Genomic DNA, 17,153 nt, shown 5'->3' with positions numbered 1-17,153 from the left:
GCTGCTGCTGCAGGCGGTAGCGCATAACGCGGCTCCAGAGCGTGCCACGCGGGATGTGGTACTTCTCGGCCACGCTCTTGACGCTGAGCGCGCCCGCCAGCACCTCGGCCAGCGCCGCCGCGTCCCGCTCGGCGTCCGACGGCCGCGCCGCCGACGCCTCACCCGCGCTGTCGGCGCTGCTCATGGCTGACGGTCGGTCGGCCGACGGCGTACGTCGACGCTCCGAGACTCACAGCTGTGTGGGCTCCACACAGGACACTGAGGAGGAGAGACTAGTTAGAGCCCAGCTATCATCATTTATCCTTGTGTGTATCCTCATGTATCCTATCCTTATCACCTTGCCATTGCCAGAGTGTGGGCTTCATGCTCTTTGCCACCTTGAGGTGCACTTGGTGCCATCAAGATGGTCATCATGAAAAAGCACCAAATGTTTTTATGAAGAAAAAGAGTGCTTGGTGTGAGGAAAGCATCATCTGAATGCTTTTCAAGCTACCAGGCCATGGCATTTCTTCCCATGTATATGCATATGTAATAGACATGACTGGGGTTAGACCAAAGAATATGAAGATGAAGTGTGACAATGAGTTACAGAAGGCTTTCTGGAATGCCAAATCTCACCCAGAACACCCTATATAGTCTGTGAGTATGACACAAACAGTTCATGCAAATGGTTCAATTCCCAAACCCTCAAATTTGACATTTCAACATGCATCCCTAAATACTAAAAAGCTAGCCTTCTTCCTACAAAGTGCTTGCATATGCCAGGTATGGGGATGAAGCCAGGCTTCTGGCTTTGAAGTCAAAGCTGGTGACATAAAGCTTTGAAATATAAAACCAATGCAAAGGCCAGTGGCTTTGGATTATTACAACATGAAACAAAATACCACAGTTGTGGTGCACACCAGACCAATGCTGAAGCCAGCAGCTTCAAACTGAAGAAATGCAAAGTCAACAGCCAGCATATAACTTCAAAATTAGGACAAAACTGCATATTGTGTATAACTGTTTTCTGAATGTTTTCTTCATGGTGCATACAGATGGGCTAGATTCTGGAGTCATTGTTCTTGTGCCAGATTCTGAAACTAGGGTGTTTAACTGGCAAAAGGGGTACTCACAAGCATATCATTGATTTTGCCTTTTGGCTATATAAGCATCCTTGGAAAGTGAGGAAGCCAAATGCTATGCCTATAGTATTGCATGTCTTTAAGGGAAGACTGTTCATAAAACTTAATGAAACAAAATGTTAGAAAACATGTGGCAACACACACTCCCTGGCACTGTGAATGGATAGCACACATTGCACATTTCTGTGGCATCTGTTCAGTAAATGCCCTTATGTCATGGTTTAGAAAGGTGAAGTGCACAAGCAATGAAGGCACCCCTGTTGACTTCTGAAGGTAACAACTGGCATTCAAGATTGAGAATATGGTGCCCTGATAAACTTGCCTTTGTCTCATCATGACTGCATGCATCTATCAAACTGAGATGGCTGTGAAAAAACACAAACAAACAAAAAACTGCCCCTAAGAGGGAGCTGACATGGCAATTTTGCTAAATAACCCTGACTTACAAGTGCTATCAATAACAACTAAAAAAGGTCCAGGAGAATGTAAAAAATACATACATCCCTTCATTAGGCATTAATCTGTGCTTCAGCATCTCTAATACATTCATCTTCAAGATCTCTACCAGGAAACCAAGGTTCCTCCCACACACTGGTACACAAATACCTAAACCTCCACAAGTCTTGGCTTCTGCCTTGGAACCATCACAACCATATTCAATGCCACTCTTCACCATGGGGCCAGACCTCCTAAGGCCATTTCCCCCACCCTAGGACAGCCTGGACTGGGTGGCATAGGAGCCTCAAGGTCAGATGAGGTCAGAAGGGTGTGTAGGCTGTCCTCAGCAGGGTTGTATGATACCTTTGGCCACAGAAGTCTACCAGAGAACACAAATTTTGTGATCCACCACAGGAACAATTTTAGCACATGTGCACTGTGAGTCAGAGCTTCCAGAATTTTATGCACAGCAACAATCAGTTTCAGTGCTTAGAGCCAATATTCTGTGATATTATCATGTGACATTGTTTGGCTCCTATTAGCGTACTTTAACCCTTTATAGAAAAGCAATGACAAATTTCAGCACAATTCTGCCTGACCGAGTTTGACGCAGGTAAGCAAAATGCTCATCGCAAGGATGCCCCATCAGTTTTGCTGCTTGATTTTTCTTTACTTTTTATTAAAATGATCATAAAAGGACTTATGAGACTGTGAGTTGGATCCACATAACAAGCACTCATCCATGGAAGCTCTTACCCAGGCAAATTGTTGACTGAACTGGGCTGACAGAACATGGAAAACTAAGACATCAACATCATATCAGAATGGTTATGTCAAAATTACCTTCAACTTCAAAAATGTCAAGCTTTCACCCCATTGGGCCACATTTCTACATTTTTTCCACTTGTGCACAACAAATCAAACTGGAGTTCCACTTGCTCACAAAAAACATCTGGGAATTGTCTGAAGCACCTTTGAAACACCACAATTCCTCATCATGTTGACCCTCTATGCGCTCAATTTGGTGCTGACTGCAGCAAAATCTGAGCACTCAGATTCACGACATACGTGTGCTGCAATTGTTGCCGCGATTTCGCTAGTAGGCCATGTTTGGCGCATCACGCATTTCTTGCGACCCCTGCGGCAAAAACCTACTTTAACACGCGCAACTTCAGGGCAAGCTAAGCCCGCTACACGCAACGTCACATTTCGGCGGTTTTGTGCTACGTGTCACCTGTACAGCTTTGAGAGACGAGACGTTTTGGATCGCAGTCTTATACATTTACCTTTAAATAACTTCCTCACTTCCATCTCATCTTCCTACACAATCAATACCTGCACCACATACGACCACCCAATTTCCCTCCAAAATCTACGACGCGGGCGCGGCGTTTTATGTTTGTAAACGTATTCATGTGCAATTATGATCATTGGGCTCCACCATCTTGCTCGCTGCTCCGGCAGCCATTCACAGCACCGTGATTGGTGGAATGGAGGAAGAAAATGCAAGATGAGCAATGTTGGAACTTGGCGCACCAGAAGGACCGAACAGCGCAAGCGTGTATAAACATGTTTAGAAAGTCCCTTCTATACCCCACATGCGCTAATTGTTGATGCGCAGAGAGAAAAAATGTCATTCAGTTTCTTAAAAATTAAGCTGCTCATTCATTTTACTGAAGGTGGCGGTACGGTGCGTCGAAATGGGACAGCAGGCCCTAAATGTGGGTGTTAAACATCGTATATTTGTATATTTCATCATTGTACATTCACCCATCCGTAACGCATGAACTTACCCATAGCGCTCAAATCATCATAAAAGGGATGGAATTGTATCACACCGCTTATACTTCTGACATATGCAAGAGGGCACATAGGCTCCAGGTTAGGTTCCAGTTGGGGCAGTCCCCTGACTTCGCGAAACAACTGGGCCAGATGCGAGGAGGAACACATATTTTGGGCATATCTTCAGCTGAAGTCTGACCACAGTTCTCTGCATATACCTCACCCCCGCTCCAGACACCCTGCTCCAACTCCACATCCCACTCCAACTAGTGTCTGGCGGATTACTACGCCCTTTGTCACTTTTTCATCATTGTTTGACCGATGTCTGCAATTATATATTGCTTGATGACAGTGTCGGGATGATTAACTACTCTCAGAAGATTGTACATTGCAACAATCAGAGCCCCACTTACTATCAAAACAGCCATGGCCGCTTTGATAGTGAATTAGGAGAAAAGAAGAAATAAACGAACACCAACGATTGTTGCGTTCCGAGGGCGCAGTAATAGGGGCGAGGGGAACAAGCGGTTGACTAAGCTTCCTAACTTTCTGAAGGTCATGATTAACCATTTTTACGTTGGCTGGAAGGAAATGGCTGGAGATCGTCCCGTCCCCCTCGAACCTCAAATCCTAACTCAAACGACGCGTACTAACTTCGGCAGTACCTCACAAGATGTGTTCAGTTTGTTTTATCTTGCACACCAAGAAACGTGAGGATCCCCGCTTATGTGCCTAAATACTGCATTCAATTAAATATATCAGAATCATTAAGCGAAGCATCTCTGGTAAGAACCGCGAGTGGATTCCAAACATTTGGTTGAATTTGCGAAATGATATTGGTCCCCAAAATTTTGTTTCAGAAAATGACAGCGCCGGACTTCCTCTTTGACCCGCTGTCGTGTGGCTCCCAGTGGCGTTTGCGAGGTGCGTTAATGATTTTGATTTTAGGACTTCCAGTGGGAGGTTTTGCGATATCTTTAGGCACCATGTGATGCAGATTTACGTAACGTTTAATTCCAGGCTATGTACCAGGATCTGTTTGTTGTTGTATTACCAGTTTTGCTTCGTTGTGTTGCCGGCTTCCCCGTTTCGGCAAATGGGACTGCCGCGTTGAGTAATCCGCGCGTAGGTTGCGTCGTGCTGTGGTGATATGTGATGACTCCCCTTAAAAGGCATTCGTTGTTTCATGCAATGGTTAAGGTCTTGTGTGTGACTTTTCATCTTAACAGTTCCCTTATGTTAGGTATTGGGCTATACTTCGTGATGCTCAAGCAGGGCTGGCACATATTGGCATAGTAGTGTGTTGTCACTGGTGCATTTATGCATGCCAGATCCAGGCATTTGGAGGTGGGCGCACTGTAGGCATTAAATTTAGCACTTAGATGTGTTTACAAATGGCATTGAAACAGGCCAGGGTTTTGTCAGAAATACTTAGAAACCATGGCTAGGCAGATAGCTGATAAATCATTGCAATTTATGATAATTCAATTGAGTTAATTCAGTGCAATTTGTGGTCTGCATTCAAATTAGAAATGCCATGTCCAACGCACAGGTGTGGCATGCCAGCATTCTATGCAGTGGATGGATTTTTTAGGTTGACTGACAGGCTTGATGCTTGATATATTGCCCATATTAATCACTGGTATTTCATCTTTAGCCCTCAATGTAGCATCTAGGAATGCTAGTTCATGACTTTAAATATACACAAGCTGGTCATTTGTATGAATTGTATGCCACTGTGACTTGGACATGTCTAGATGCCAGAGTGCAATCTATTTATACAGCTGACCTTCAGTTTTGGTGGGAAATCATTTCTGTGGCTTTTGCCTTCTTTGGGGGGGGGGGGGGGAAGTAGATGACAATCAGCAACTGCTATTGTCTTGAAAATGAGTTTCCATTGGCAGTCTTATCTTGCTGAATGGGGCTGTACAATTTTGCGCAGTCCATACACTAGACACATTGAATTTGACAATTTGGTACTGACATTTGACACAAAATATGTTGCAAATATCTGGGTCAAAAAGAACTTACAGGTCTAGTCAGAGGGAATTCAAAAAGCTGTTGAGGATTTGTTATATCACTAATCTTGGTTTGTTTATCTGCTCTGGTTCACCTGTATTTTCCTAATTTGAATTCAAATGAAGGTTTTTAAATGAATTGTATGGGAGTAAACTACTACATTCATCAAAGCTTCATGACTTCTTAAGATTGGTATGGCAACAGTCATGTATGCCATTGTTAGCACATAATTCTAAATAAACATAGTGTGGTGCTGGGGGTATGTCCATCCGCCACGCCCGTGCACCATCCTCCGGTTGCAGCGGGTGCCAAGTACGTGCAGTACATGGAAGGACGACAGTATGATGTCCCATAGGAAGCAGTCCAACTGACTGATCAGATGGACTGTGCCAAAATGAGGACTACAATTGGTGTGTGACAGATGACATACAGCGTGCCAATCTGTTTAGATGGTTGAATGTAGGTGGCCCTGCTGCTTCATCAACTTTTGCTGTGAGGTATAGACACAAAAATGTCTTGCCCTCTATAATGTATTGAGGTGTTGAGGAATGCAGGGCAGTTTAGATATTTGGTTTCAGAACACTTGCATCAGAAATGTAAGACCACCAGCTTTGGCTATGCAAGTTGAAGCCGAGTGCACTAACTTTTTGTTATTGTTTGTTCAGGTTTGGCTTCAAGACTAGGGATCTAGCTTTGTTACCATGATTAAACGCAGCTGATTACAATTTTCCGGTTTCAGGTTGTCAATCGTAGCAAATAATTGACGCCTTACAATGTCGGGAGGATTGGAGGTGTTGGCCCTGAAAGAGGGCGATGTTATGAAGATGCTGGCAGCATCAACCCATCTGGGTACACAAAATGCTGACTACCAGATGCTGCAGTATGCCTACAAGCGCAAAAAGGATGGTGAGTCACTTGGCAGCGCTGGGAGGCGGTGTTTTTGGACAGTGGACAGAAACTGCACTGCCTGGGCCAGGCTGGAGCCTCTTGTGCAGTTGATAGCTCTGCATGTACTGTGTGGGGTGTCCATCGCCACGCTCTCAGGCTTGTTCTGAGTCTGAGGGTGCCTGACTCCCGCCATGGAGTTCACATGGACAACAATGAAATGTCCCATAGGAAGCAGTCCCCTCGGTATAGACTGGGCTGTGCCGAAAATGAGGACAACATTGTCAGGTGTTTTAGATTGCTTTTGTGTCTAGTTATAGGGTTGCTCTAATTAGAAGGTTCTTGCAAGTGGGATGTGTCATATGTGCTATCTCACATAGATGCTATTAGTCTGCTGACCATCAATACCCAGCCCTGTGATATCTCTGGAGGGCTTTGCTTGGTTGTGGCTCAAGGCTAGATCAGAACCACACAAAGCACTAACATGGCAGCATCTGCATGTAGGTCACACCATGGCACAGGCTAGGTCCTGTGTCATGATGCTGTCTGCTATAAAAAGGCCAATAGGGTGCCTTTTGCCACCCTTTTCACCATGCCCCACCTCCCCCCCAAAAAGCAACTTGAATGCATTCCTGATCACCCATCCTCCAATCACTCTGTTAGGTCTTGCTGTAACGCAAAATAATGTGGTGTTGCTGGTGATGGCCGGCTACACCTCCCTGCTGTGACACAGCTGCTGAGCAGAGCAACCAGTGTGCCGTGCCTCTGACCATCTGCTGAGCTCTCCCTGGCGCGCACCGGCAGGTATCCACATCATCAACCTGCGCCGCACGTATGAGAAGCTGCTGCTGGCGGCGCGCGCCATCGTGGCCGTGGAGAACCCGGCCGACGTGTACGCCATCAGCGCGCGGCCCTGGGGCCAGCGTGCCGTGCTCAAGTACTCGCACTACACCGGCGCCACGCCCATCGCCGGCCGCTTCACCCCCGGATGCTTCACCAACCAGATCCAGGTCAGTGGTGTCGGGCGACTCAAGGGACGCTCGGGTCAAATGTGAATCAGTCATCATTGGTCGGTCATTTGTGGCCCAGGGTGTGCCCTGTGGCATTGCCATTTGGGTATGTTTGATGCCGTGTTCTGAAGTACAGGTTAATGTGCAGAGCTATATTGGCGAGGTGTCTGAGAAAGACACATGTGGCACCGTGGAAAGCAGCCTTATGTGGGAGGTAGTGCCATCACAGTGGGGGTTGGCCTGTTTGATGCAGCTCTGGCTGAGGGAGGGGGATTGGTAGTGCTCTGGATGTGGTCTGTTTCGGTTTTGCCTGAAGTACAGTTACTCTGGCCTCATACAAAGCAGTGCAGTCCATTTCTGTCCATGTAAATGCTCCCCTTGTCTGCACCCTGTCACTGTCTGGAAAGGTGATGAGCCAGTGTGTCCATCCGCCACGCCCATGCACCACTCTCTGGTGGCAGTGGGTGCCAAGTACGTGCAGTACATGGAAGGACAACAGTGACATGTCCCATAGGAAGCAGTCCAACTGTCTGATCAGATGGACTGTGCCAAAATGAGGACTACAGTTGGTGTGTGACTGATGGCATTAGAGAAAGCATTCACATGTCCAAAACATTATATGCGCTGTTAATAAATAATTTTCATCACATTTTGAGGTATAGTTTTAGTGTTATGCACCACGCTACACCATCGCGACCTTCTTGGTCATTACAGCATGCTGGCGCCGGGTTTGTGTCCTTCTGTGCATGCTGCCACCTCAGCTGGGCTGCAGCGTGTGATGCCTGCATGCCTTGCATACCCAGCGACCTGACCTGGGTCACGCGCCCCGTTCCAGGCCGGCTTCCGCGAGCCCCGCCTGCTGATCGTGACGGACCCGCGCGTGGACGCGCAGCCCATCTCGGAGGCGTCGTACGTCAACATCCCGGTCATCGCCTTCTCCAACACGGACTCGCCGTCGCGCTACGTCGACATCGCCATCCCGTGCAACAACAAGGGCTACCACAGCATCGGGCTGATGTGGTGGATGCTGGCGCGCGAGGTGCTGCGCCTGCGCGGCACCATCGGCCGCAAGCGCGACTGGGAGGTGATGCCCGACCTCTTCTTCTACCGCGACCCGGAGGAGATCGAGAAGGAGGAGCAGCTGAAGCGCGAGGCGGCCGCCGAGGAGGCCGCGGCCGCCGGCGGCCGCCGCCGCTGCGGCTGCCGCTGCCGCCGCGCTGCCGGCGCCCACCGAGGACGCGCCGGCCCCGGCCGACTTCGGAACGGTGCCGACGGGCGCCCCGGTGGCGGCCGGTGCCAGCGACTGGACCGAGGACTGGTCGGCGGGAGCCGCCACCGGCGACTGGGCCGCCGCTGCGCCCGACCACAGCTGGACGTAGGCGCCCGACAACGGTGAGAGACGCCTCCCCGCCCCCAGCAAGCTCCAGGGGGCGACCTGGCGCTGGTGCTGTGTGGTAGCGAGCCCGTCGCCTCCTGCCGCGTCACCGGGCGGCCACGCTTCAGCGGTCCCTTGGATTGGTGGGATATGTTACATGTGTTGCTGCTGTAATGATTGCACCCCTGGCATGTGTTAAAGCCTTTCAGCATGATCACATCCCAGTGTTTGACAGCTTGGCACAGCTGCGTTGGTAACATGTCAGTTCCCTGTGACATTGCAATTTCCGACCGTAGTTTGACATGGCCCGATTTTTCCATTGCAGGTGCCTGTTGGCCGCGACAAGCCGAAGTCCGCCTCAGCGGGTGAGACCGCGAACGGTTTCACAAGTGCTTGAAACCTGTCAACTGATGATCATACAAGGGACTTAATACAGAATGCCTGTGACGATTCTTTACGCTGAACACATTCCTGGTGGATGTGGACGCGTTTGTGTTTGTCAGATGTAGTTGACACCTGTTTTGTTGTCCTCAGCTCACCAGTCCTGGGGCGCGATGGAGGATGCTGTCCAGGTGGGTGCAGTTTCAATATGTGACTGCTAAGTGTCCTCTTATTGACCTCTTATTTGAACAGCTTGCGGTAGGTTTTGCATTCTACGAGTGATCCGGTTTTCTGCTGGAGTCTTGTCTGCCCGCATTAGCGTGCGGTCTAAGTAACGTTGGCGGCCATGTGTTGAAGGTCTGACTCGTGTGCCGACCGTGGCACGAGCCCGGCGCTTTGTGGCACCTTCTTTTGCGGGATGCAGTTGTGCTGACAGCGTGTTTCGCTGTGTGTGTGTGTGGGGGGGGGGGGGTGTGGGGGGGGGATGTCTGCTTGGTCTGCAGTTGTGACATGATCACAGTGCCCCCCCCCCCCCCCCCGCCCCCGTGTCTGGAGGGTGTGCGGTGGTGTGGCTGACAGTGTCCTCCCTCTGCGGGGAAGTGTGTCCACGGGGTGTGTGGTGGTGACACTGACAGCATCTTCCCTCTGTAGGGAGTTGTGTTTGCATGGTGTGTGGTGGTGACGCTGACACAGCGTCATCCCTCTGTCGGCAGGTGCAGGCGCTCCGTGTCCAGCTGTCTCGGCGCTGCCTCACCCTCAGGCCAATAAACCGATCCAACGAGACTGGCGCGTTTGTGTGGCGATGCACCGGGGCAGCGGTCCGCGGTGGCCGGCCGCGAGACAGACGGGGATGAGGCGCGGCCGGGGGCTGGCCGGGTCCACCTCCCTGCGTGGGACGGACCCGCCCGTCAGGAGGCGGGCTGGCGCTGGGCACCGGGTGGCGGCATTTGGTCACAAGTGGCAAAGGCACAGGTCAATGGACAAGGTCAAATTTTATGTGAGGTGGTCGTGGCAACAATATCTTAGTGTTTCTGTGAAGACTTGGGTGACTGCCCGTCGGTGGTAGCAAACAAACAAAAAAAAAAAACATCCGGAGGCGAGGCCGCTGCGACTCAAAAATACCACGGCCCTTCAGCTTTTGAAAGATCATAATTCTAGATTCCAAAGGTTATAATTCGTTTTGGGATCGTAAGATACAAGTGGGTTTGAGCTCTTGGCATGTAGGAAACCTGAATAGGTGGGGTCTCCAGCCTGCGTATTGCAGGCCCTCTGTAAACGAGGCTTGGTTGCCGATTCGAACTCCACCCCGGACCACGGCAGCTGTCCGGTCCGAGCTCCGCCCCAGACCGCGGCAGCTGTCCGGTCCGAGCTCCGCCCCAGACCACGGCAGGGTAGCTGTCGGGTCTGAGCTCTGCCCCGGACCACGGCAGCTGTCCGGTCCGAGCTCCGACCCGGACACCGCTGCAGCCTGACGGGATGAGGCGGTGGAGACGCCGCTGCTGCGCCGGCGCCCGGCCGCTGCCGCCAGCCGGCGGTACGAGGTGAGCCGTCGCTGGGCGGGACCGGTGTCGCCGAGCCGTCGTGGCCATATAACCTGTCCGGCCGCGACTGGAGCCATCAGACAGCCGTGTATGATCGCGTAGTTGAGCTCATCTGAATGATGATCAAACTGTACAGGGACTTAATACTGAACCCTCGTGATGACGTACATCCTGAACGCGGTACCCGCGGTGCGCGTCCTCTGCGGGTCGCGGATTGTTTTGAGATCTTTCTCTCCCTGCGGCAGGATTTTGCAGTAGAGCGGGAGGTGGCATCAGCAGCGAGCAGGCCCTGACACCTGGCCGCGAACCCGGGCCCGTGCACCACGGAGATCCGCGCCGACACAAGGTGAGGTTGGTAGTAGGCGAGTATTTGATATGGGAATGAAAGATAAATCAAAAAGCCTCTCTTATCATGAAATTAATTTTGTATGAGTAGCAGATTTGCCATGCAACCTCACTCCCTCCGCGAAGCCCAGTTCTGAGCACGGTCGCCTACTTACGATGATGATTTGATCGGTACAGGGACTTAATACTGAACCTCTTGATGACGTACTGCCTGATCAGCCTCGCCGAGCGTGACGTACGTCGCGCGGCTGCCGTCCACTGACCGCACTGCCACCCGCTTTCAGAGCTGGAGACTTCCTCTTCATCCCGGCAGACTCCGGCTTCATAACAAGACCAGGTAAGCATGGTCTTATCGACGTCATGCCGCTGTATGCCAGACAAATGCTCACTACCGATTGGTGTGATGGCAGGGACCTTAGGTGCCGTGAACAGGGGCCACTGGTAGTGTGATGTGTTGCGCGATGTCAGCCTACTGAGCAACGGTAAGCGTGCCGTCTCATTGAAGCTCATTTCTTGACCACGACTATCCACTCAATGATGATTTGATCGGTACAGGGACTTAATACTGAACCTCTTGATGACGTACTGCCTGATCAACCTCGCCGAGCAGTGACGTACGTCGCGCGGCTGCCGTCCGCTGACCGCACTGACACTCGCTTTCAGAGCTGGAGACCTTGCTCCTCACCCCGGCAGACTCCGGCGACATAACACGACCAGGTGAGTGCGGCCTCATTGGCGTCATGCCACTGCATGCCAGTCAAATGCTCACTGATGATTGGTGTTACGGCAGGGACCTTAGATGGTAGGACCACTGGTAGTGTGATATGTCGCGCGATTTCAGCCTACTGAGCAATGGTAGGCGTGCCGTTTCATTGAAGGTCATTTCCTTGACCACGACTATCCACTCACAATGATGATTTGATCGGTACAGGGACTTAATACTGAACCTCTTGATGACGTACTGCCTGATCAACCTCGCCGAGCGTGACGTACGTCGCGCGGCTGCCGTCCACTGACCGCACTGACACTCGCTTTCAGAGCTGGAGGCCTTGCTCCTCACCTGGCAGACTCCGGCTTCATAACAAGACCAGGTGAGCATGGTCTCATCGACGCCGTGCCGCTGTTTGTCAGACAAATGCTCACTGATGATTGGTGTGTCGGCAGGGGCCTTAGGTGGTAGGAACACTGGTAGTGTGATGTGTCGCGCGATGTCAGCTTTCTGAGCAATGGTAAGCTTGCCGTCCCATTGAAGCTCAATTCTTGGCCACGACTATCCATTCACAATGATGATTTGATCGGTACAGGGACTTAATACTGAACCTCTTGATGACGTACTGCCTGATCAACCTCGCCGAGCGTGACGTACGTCGCGCGGCTGCCGTCCACTGACCGCACTGGCACTCGTTTTCAGAGTTGGAGACCTTTCTCCTCACCCCGGTAGACTCCGGCTACATAACGCGATCAGGTGAACGCGGTCTTGTCGCGGGCTGCAGTTTCGTGATCGCGAGGGTCTGCAGTTTGGCGCAGTCTTCTGCACCACTGGCCCGACCTGGAAGCTGACGGGACGTTGGTGCTGGGACCATGCGGGACTGAACAGCACGCCCGTAGTGATCGTCAACTCAGAGCGATGACTTGCCGGGCGTGCCGACTCGCGCACCGCCGCGAGGGCCGGCCGGCCGGTGCAGACTCGTAGCCGTGAGCGTCTATCCGTCCGCAGACTCGTGACTCCCAGCGATGGACGCGGTGGACTGATGCTGCGCGGCCCGTGGACCCGAGCTGTGGGACCCGGGGTGGAGCTGGACTGTGGGACCTAAGGGGACCTGGATTGTGGGGCCTGAGGGAGACCCGAACTCTTTGGCATGAGGGAGACCTGGACGGTGGGGCCTGAGGGAGACCCGAACTGGGGCATGAGGGAGACCTGCACTGAGCGACATGACGGGTACCCGCACGATTATACAACTGGTGTGGGGCCTGACGGGGACCCGGACTGTGGGACCTGACGGGGACTGGGACTCTGGGATCTAGCGGGGACCCGGACTGCGGGACCTGAGGGGACCCGGACTGTGGGGTATGAGGGGGGATCCGGACTGAGCGACATGACGGGTACCCGCACGATTATACTACAACTGGTGTGGGGCCTGACGGGGACCCGGACCGCGGGACCTGACGGGGACCCGGACGGTGAGACCTGACGGGACCCTGACTGGGTCCTGACGGGGATCCGGGCCGTGGGACCTGAGTTGAATGGTGTTGGCAGCCGCCCGTACACGTCGCAGTGGAGCGTTTCTGTCTGCCAACAGGAAACACTACGGTCGGCAGGGTGGAAGGCTCACTTTTTTGCGGTTTGGCGGTGCCGGGTGTCGTTACCCTTTCATATTTTTACACTGGTGAAGGGTGGCACGCCATCCTGGCAGCCGCTGGACCAAAACGATCGGGCGGCGGACGCCGGGGAAGCCGGCGTCCCCCCCCCCCCCCCCCCCACCGGCACTGACGCGGCAAATACCGGCGCGCTCGACATACCAGACTGCGTTGGTGTAACGGATCACGGCCAGTGTTACTTGTTGGGACTCCGGTGCTCAGTCGGCGCGAGGCTGGTGCTGGCGCGGACACGCGGGAAGGCGGCTTTTTCACACCGACGGGCGGTAGCCTTCCCGTGTCAAAACGTCTTGCTTCCACTTGCCAGAACGTATTGCCTTCACGTGCCAAAACGTATTGCCTTCACGTGCCAAAGCGTCTTGCCTCCACGTGCCAAAACGTCCTCAGCCCGCCCCGAGTGGTCGCCTTTATTGGGCAGCGAACAGCGTAGCCAGCCATGCATTGCGTGGCTTGCAGCGTCGTTCGTGCGGATGTGTCCGGTGCTCAGACCGGCGCGCCGCGGTGACTGGCACGGCCTCTCCCCGTACGGCAGCGCGCGGTGAACCATACGGCCGAAGGCCGACGCCGGCCACTTATGCGGGCGCCCACTTTGTTATAACTCTTCGGCGAATATACGTCCAGACTGACTTGAGCTTTTGTTCTGGCTGGGATGCTGAGTGAGTGAGCGGATGTGGCGAACAGCGGCCGAGTTGACGAACGACACCTAGCGAACACGATCGGTACTCCGGGGCTGCCGTCAGTGACGGCAGCGTGACACTGCCAGCCTGAAGACCTTTCTCGATTTATGCAGTGGCGGCTTGCCCTTGATGCCACGCGGGCCGCGACAGCGCGGCATGTGGGAGACTGCAACGCGTGACGCAGGCAGTATCGGTTCATTTCGTAACGAGGTTACCGTACTTCCGCTGCTCATGTGGGTCTCACACTTAGCATTAGATGTCAGCCCGCCTCAAAATGTCATTTATAATCATATCGAACTTTGCGTACTTCTATTTGGGAATGCTGACTACGGCGGAACTAATAAACCGTCAGCATGACAGTGAAGTGCATTAGTGGGAAAACTGGCGGACAAAAAAATACGACCGAGCGAAGGGAAAACTGGTGAGCATGAAGGAAGAGGTGGAAGTAAGTCAAGGGCGCGTAGGCGTAAGGAAAACAGGTGAGCGCGACGAAGAGACCGTCGACATGGAGGAACGGATCGACACTGCGAGAGCACAGGTACTTGCCCACGCGCTGGGTCCCTGGGGCGGAGCGTACCAACACGCGCCTTTTGGAAGGTGCGCGCCGCGACCCGAGGAGGGGGCATCCCAGAGCATGACGTGTGCAGCGCGATATGGTTGCGTGTAGGTATTTCCGAAGGCGTGTGTGTGTAGCTTGTCTGCACATGCCACTCGTAGACCAAGAGCAGCGACGACCAATAACTTTGCCCTCCTGCCACCCGCAAGGGAAATGGAAGACAAGCAAATGCACATACCACTCCTTGTTTTCATGCAGGCCGGATTTTGTTGAAGATTTCTCAACTCATCAGGCCTCTGTGATCTCATATTTATTTTATCAGATTTTGATTTCACTTCGCATCACACACACCCCAAACCTCGATGTGTGACAAGTTGTTTAAGTTTGATCTCCACTGGTATTAAATGATAAAACCACGTACTTAATACGGTCGGCTTTCCACACAAAATGACTGACATTCGTTTATTCACCGCCGTCTCTCCTAGCTTCGCTATTGCTGTGTTAGGTCCCGCCTGCTGCTCATCTCCGGCCGGCCTTGCAACACCACCGTCACTTCAACGGGTACTCTTCATGCCTCGGGCGATAACAGAATGCTCGGCACGCTGCCCGAGCGCGTCCTAGACCGACAGTCCGCGTCCGGGCCGGTCTGGGTCCGGATGAGAGCCCTTTCGGCCAGTAATGACCATTTCAGGGCCGCTGGATGAAGAAGAGAAGGTAACGGTGAAGCAGGCCTACGTGCAGCCGGAGACATTTCCGCCGAGACCAAGCCTGCACAGGGTCTCCTTGTGGTGTGTGCTTGGTGCTGAGACGGGGCCCCACGAGGGGGCTGTTTGGCCCATTCTTTGCTGCCTCATGCGGGCTGCCTCGGACGAGCGGGGCGTCGCGAGGAACCGAGACAAAGCGGGAGATAGGGCAAAAGGGCGGATGTGGCCTAAGACAAGCGCGACGGGCAAAGTCACCCACGTGACGTCACGCGTGTCCGACGCGCTGATTAGCGATCCGACAACGCGCGACCGGCGGCCTGACCTGCCGGGCCAGGTCGCAGCAGGCCGCGGCCGCGCCGCGCCAGCGCCGCGGGAGACCGCACGGCCATGCCAGCGCGCTGCTCCGCTGCTTTCGCCGTCTCCGGGTTTTGCCCGAATGAGGCCACCTCTGACCCCATGCATGGTGGAGGTCCTGGAGGTGCTGGTGGCGAGCATCGGACGTCGGCGGCACTTCTGCTGCTCACCTTTGGCCTTGTGTGCGCTGTTTGTGACGAGCTGTTCACAGCTGGCTGTTATCTGGCGCCAACATGGTGGACTGCTCAGACTGAGGAAATTCCCTGGTAGCCGTTTTCTGCAAGACGTGCATAGGGCTTCCTCAACATTTGGAGGGCCGCGCAGGTTGTGTTTCTGGATGGATACAGTTGGTGCTCATCGGTAACATGGCTTTTTTCCTTTTGGTGCTCCTTGTTGAGCGGACTCACGCAAGCCTTCACGGCTGTGGCAATGCTCTTCGCTTTGGGATATTTTACGAAAAGCTCTTCCTTGCGATATTGGGATATTGCTTTCATTACACTCTCACTATCGCGTGGTCTTTGTACTGGGGCCGCACGCGAATGGTCCTCAACACGTTTCACTACACGTTTTCGAGTAAAAGCTTAACTGAAATGGAAGTATGTTAAGTGCGTAATTAAATAAGTAAAACCAAAATTGCGTCGAAGCCCCAGTTGGTTGACTGTCAAAGGGACCCTTGGTTGGTTGAGTGGGCATAGAATGACCCTAGTTCAGCGAGGGATTTTTTGCAGATCATTTTTCCGAGATTATACAAATAACCAACTGCAGCCATCACTTTAAACGATAGCTGTACGGCACGGCGGCTCCAGCTACGAATTAAAAGGATGAAAATAACGCTTACACAATGTCACATAATTGCACAGTTTTTGCAGGTGCAAACACAGTTTCAAGTCACAGTTTCAAGTCAGTACACATCACGCATCACCTCACCAATCACGATCGCGTGATCGGCTACGATCATCCCTGCACGCTCAGGTTAGGTCGTCGAGTTATTAGAACACCTTGTTCAGTGTTTTTGCTATCGGGGTGGTCCTCTGTTCTGTGCATGATTTTGAGTTTTAAGGAATCCATAGCGTGGCTGTTAAAAATTCGGCTGGTGTGTGTTCCGAAGAAAACACAAAGCACTCATAAAAAACAAACATTTCCACAGCTTCTGTAAAGTTCCAGAATATGGGAAATTACCGGGACATAAATAAGCTCTTCGATCCGCAACGATAAACGATATTTCCGCACCGGACAGCTCAAAGCGGTATTTTTTGTTGTCGTAAGAAATGTATGAAAATTCGTAAGTCGGGTTAAGCCACCATTTACCAACTCCTGTAGGAAGACTGGATATAAAAGTCGCAAGGATGAGGGTAAGCATTCCTCTGCCTGATTTTTGTCCTGTCGATAGTTGCGAAATTGAAATCTTCTCTTTCCAAACATAAAGTGCCAGGCTGGCAATAAATTCGTTTGTGAAAGTCTGGGCTTCAAAGATCTGCGTGCAAGAAACGTGGTTTTCGAAATTAACTGCACTAAATGAACTGCATGGTCTATGTCGAAGTATTCATGCGCCCTATCCTTATGAGACATAATGAACACCTGCGATA

General features: G+C 52.3%; 1 protein-coding gene and 1 long non-coding RNA gene across 3 annotated transcripts; both read left to right on the top strand.

The window, feature by feature from the left end:
• Positions 1-4,215: 4,215 nt before the first annotated feature.
• On the top strand, positions 4,216-9,797 carry LOC119113987 (40S ribosomal protein SA). 2 transcript variants are annotated; one of them, XM_037238224.1, is made up of 7 exons: positions 4,216-4,268; positions 6,103-6,269; positions 7,053-7,258; positions 8,094-8,650; positions 8,959-8,998; positions 9,168-9,205; positions 9,728-9,797. In XM_037238224.1, the coding sequence occupies exons 2-7, from the start codon at positions 6,137-6,139 to the stop codon at positions 9,780-9,782; spliced, it is 1,029 nt and encodes a 342-aa protein (XP_037094119.1). In that variant the 5' UTR covers positions 4,216-4,268; positions 6,103-6,136; the 3' UTR covers positions 9,783-9,797. The 2 variants fall into 2 exon arrangements, with proteins under 2 accessions (XP_037094119.1, XP_037094120.1); XM_037238225.1 differs by lacking the exon at positions 4,216-4,268 and adding an exon at positions 4,339-4,469.
• Positions 9,798-10,697: 900 nt separating this feature from the next.
• LOC119113991 (uncharacterized) lies at positions 10,698-13,903 on the top strand. The gene is made up of 4 exons (XR_005095993.1): positions 10,698-10,901; positions 11,185-11,237; positions 11,564-11,617; positions 12,312-13,903. It is a non-coding gene; the product is annotated as an uncharacterized LOC119113991 (long non-coding RNA).
• Positions 13,904-17,153: the final 3,250 nt, after the last annotated feature.

Source organism: Pollicipes pollicipes, unplaced genomic scaffold (assembly GCF_011947565.3).
Source record: "Pollicipes pollicipes isolate AB1234 unplaced genomic scaffold, Ppol_2.1 Scaffold_7262;HRSCAF=8765_pilon_pilon_pilon, whole genome shotgun sequence".
NCBI lineage: Eukaryota > Metazoa > Arthropoda > Thecostraca > Pollicipedomorpha > Pollicipedidae > Pollicipes > Pollicipes pollicipes.
The sequence above is the reverse complement of the archived record's forward strand: the minus strand, read 5'-3'. Positions and strand labels throughout refer to the sequence as shown.

Coding starts and splice junctions, on each gene's coding strand:
- LOC119113987 (XM_037238224.1), top strand. CDS start 6,137: ATGTCGGGAGGATTGGAGGTGTTGGCCCTGAAAGAGGGCGATGTTATG. Junction 6,270..7,052: donor CTACAAGCGCAAAAAGGATG/GTGAGTCACTTG, acceptor GCGCACCGGCAG/GTATCCACATCATCAACCTG. Junction 9,206..9,727: donor CGATGGAGGATGCTGTCCAG/GTGGGTGCAGTT, acceptor CTCTGTCGGCAG/GTGCAGGCGCTCCGTGTCCA.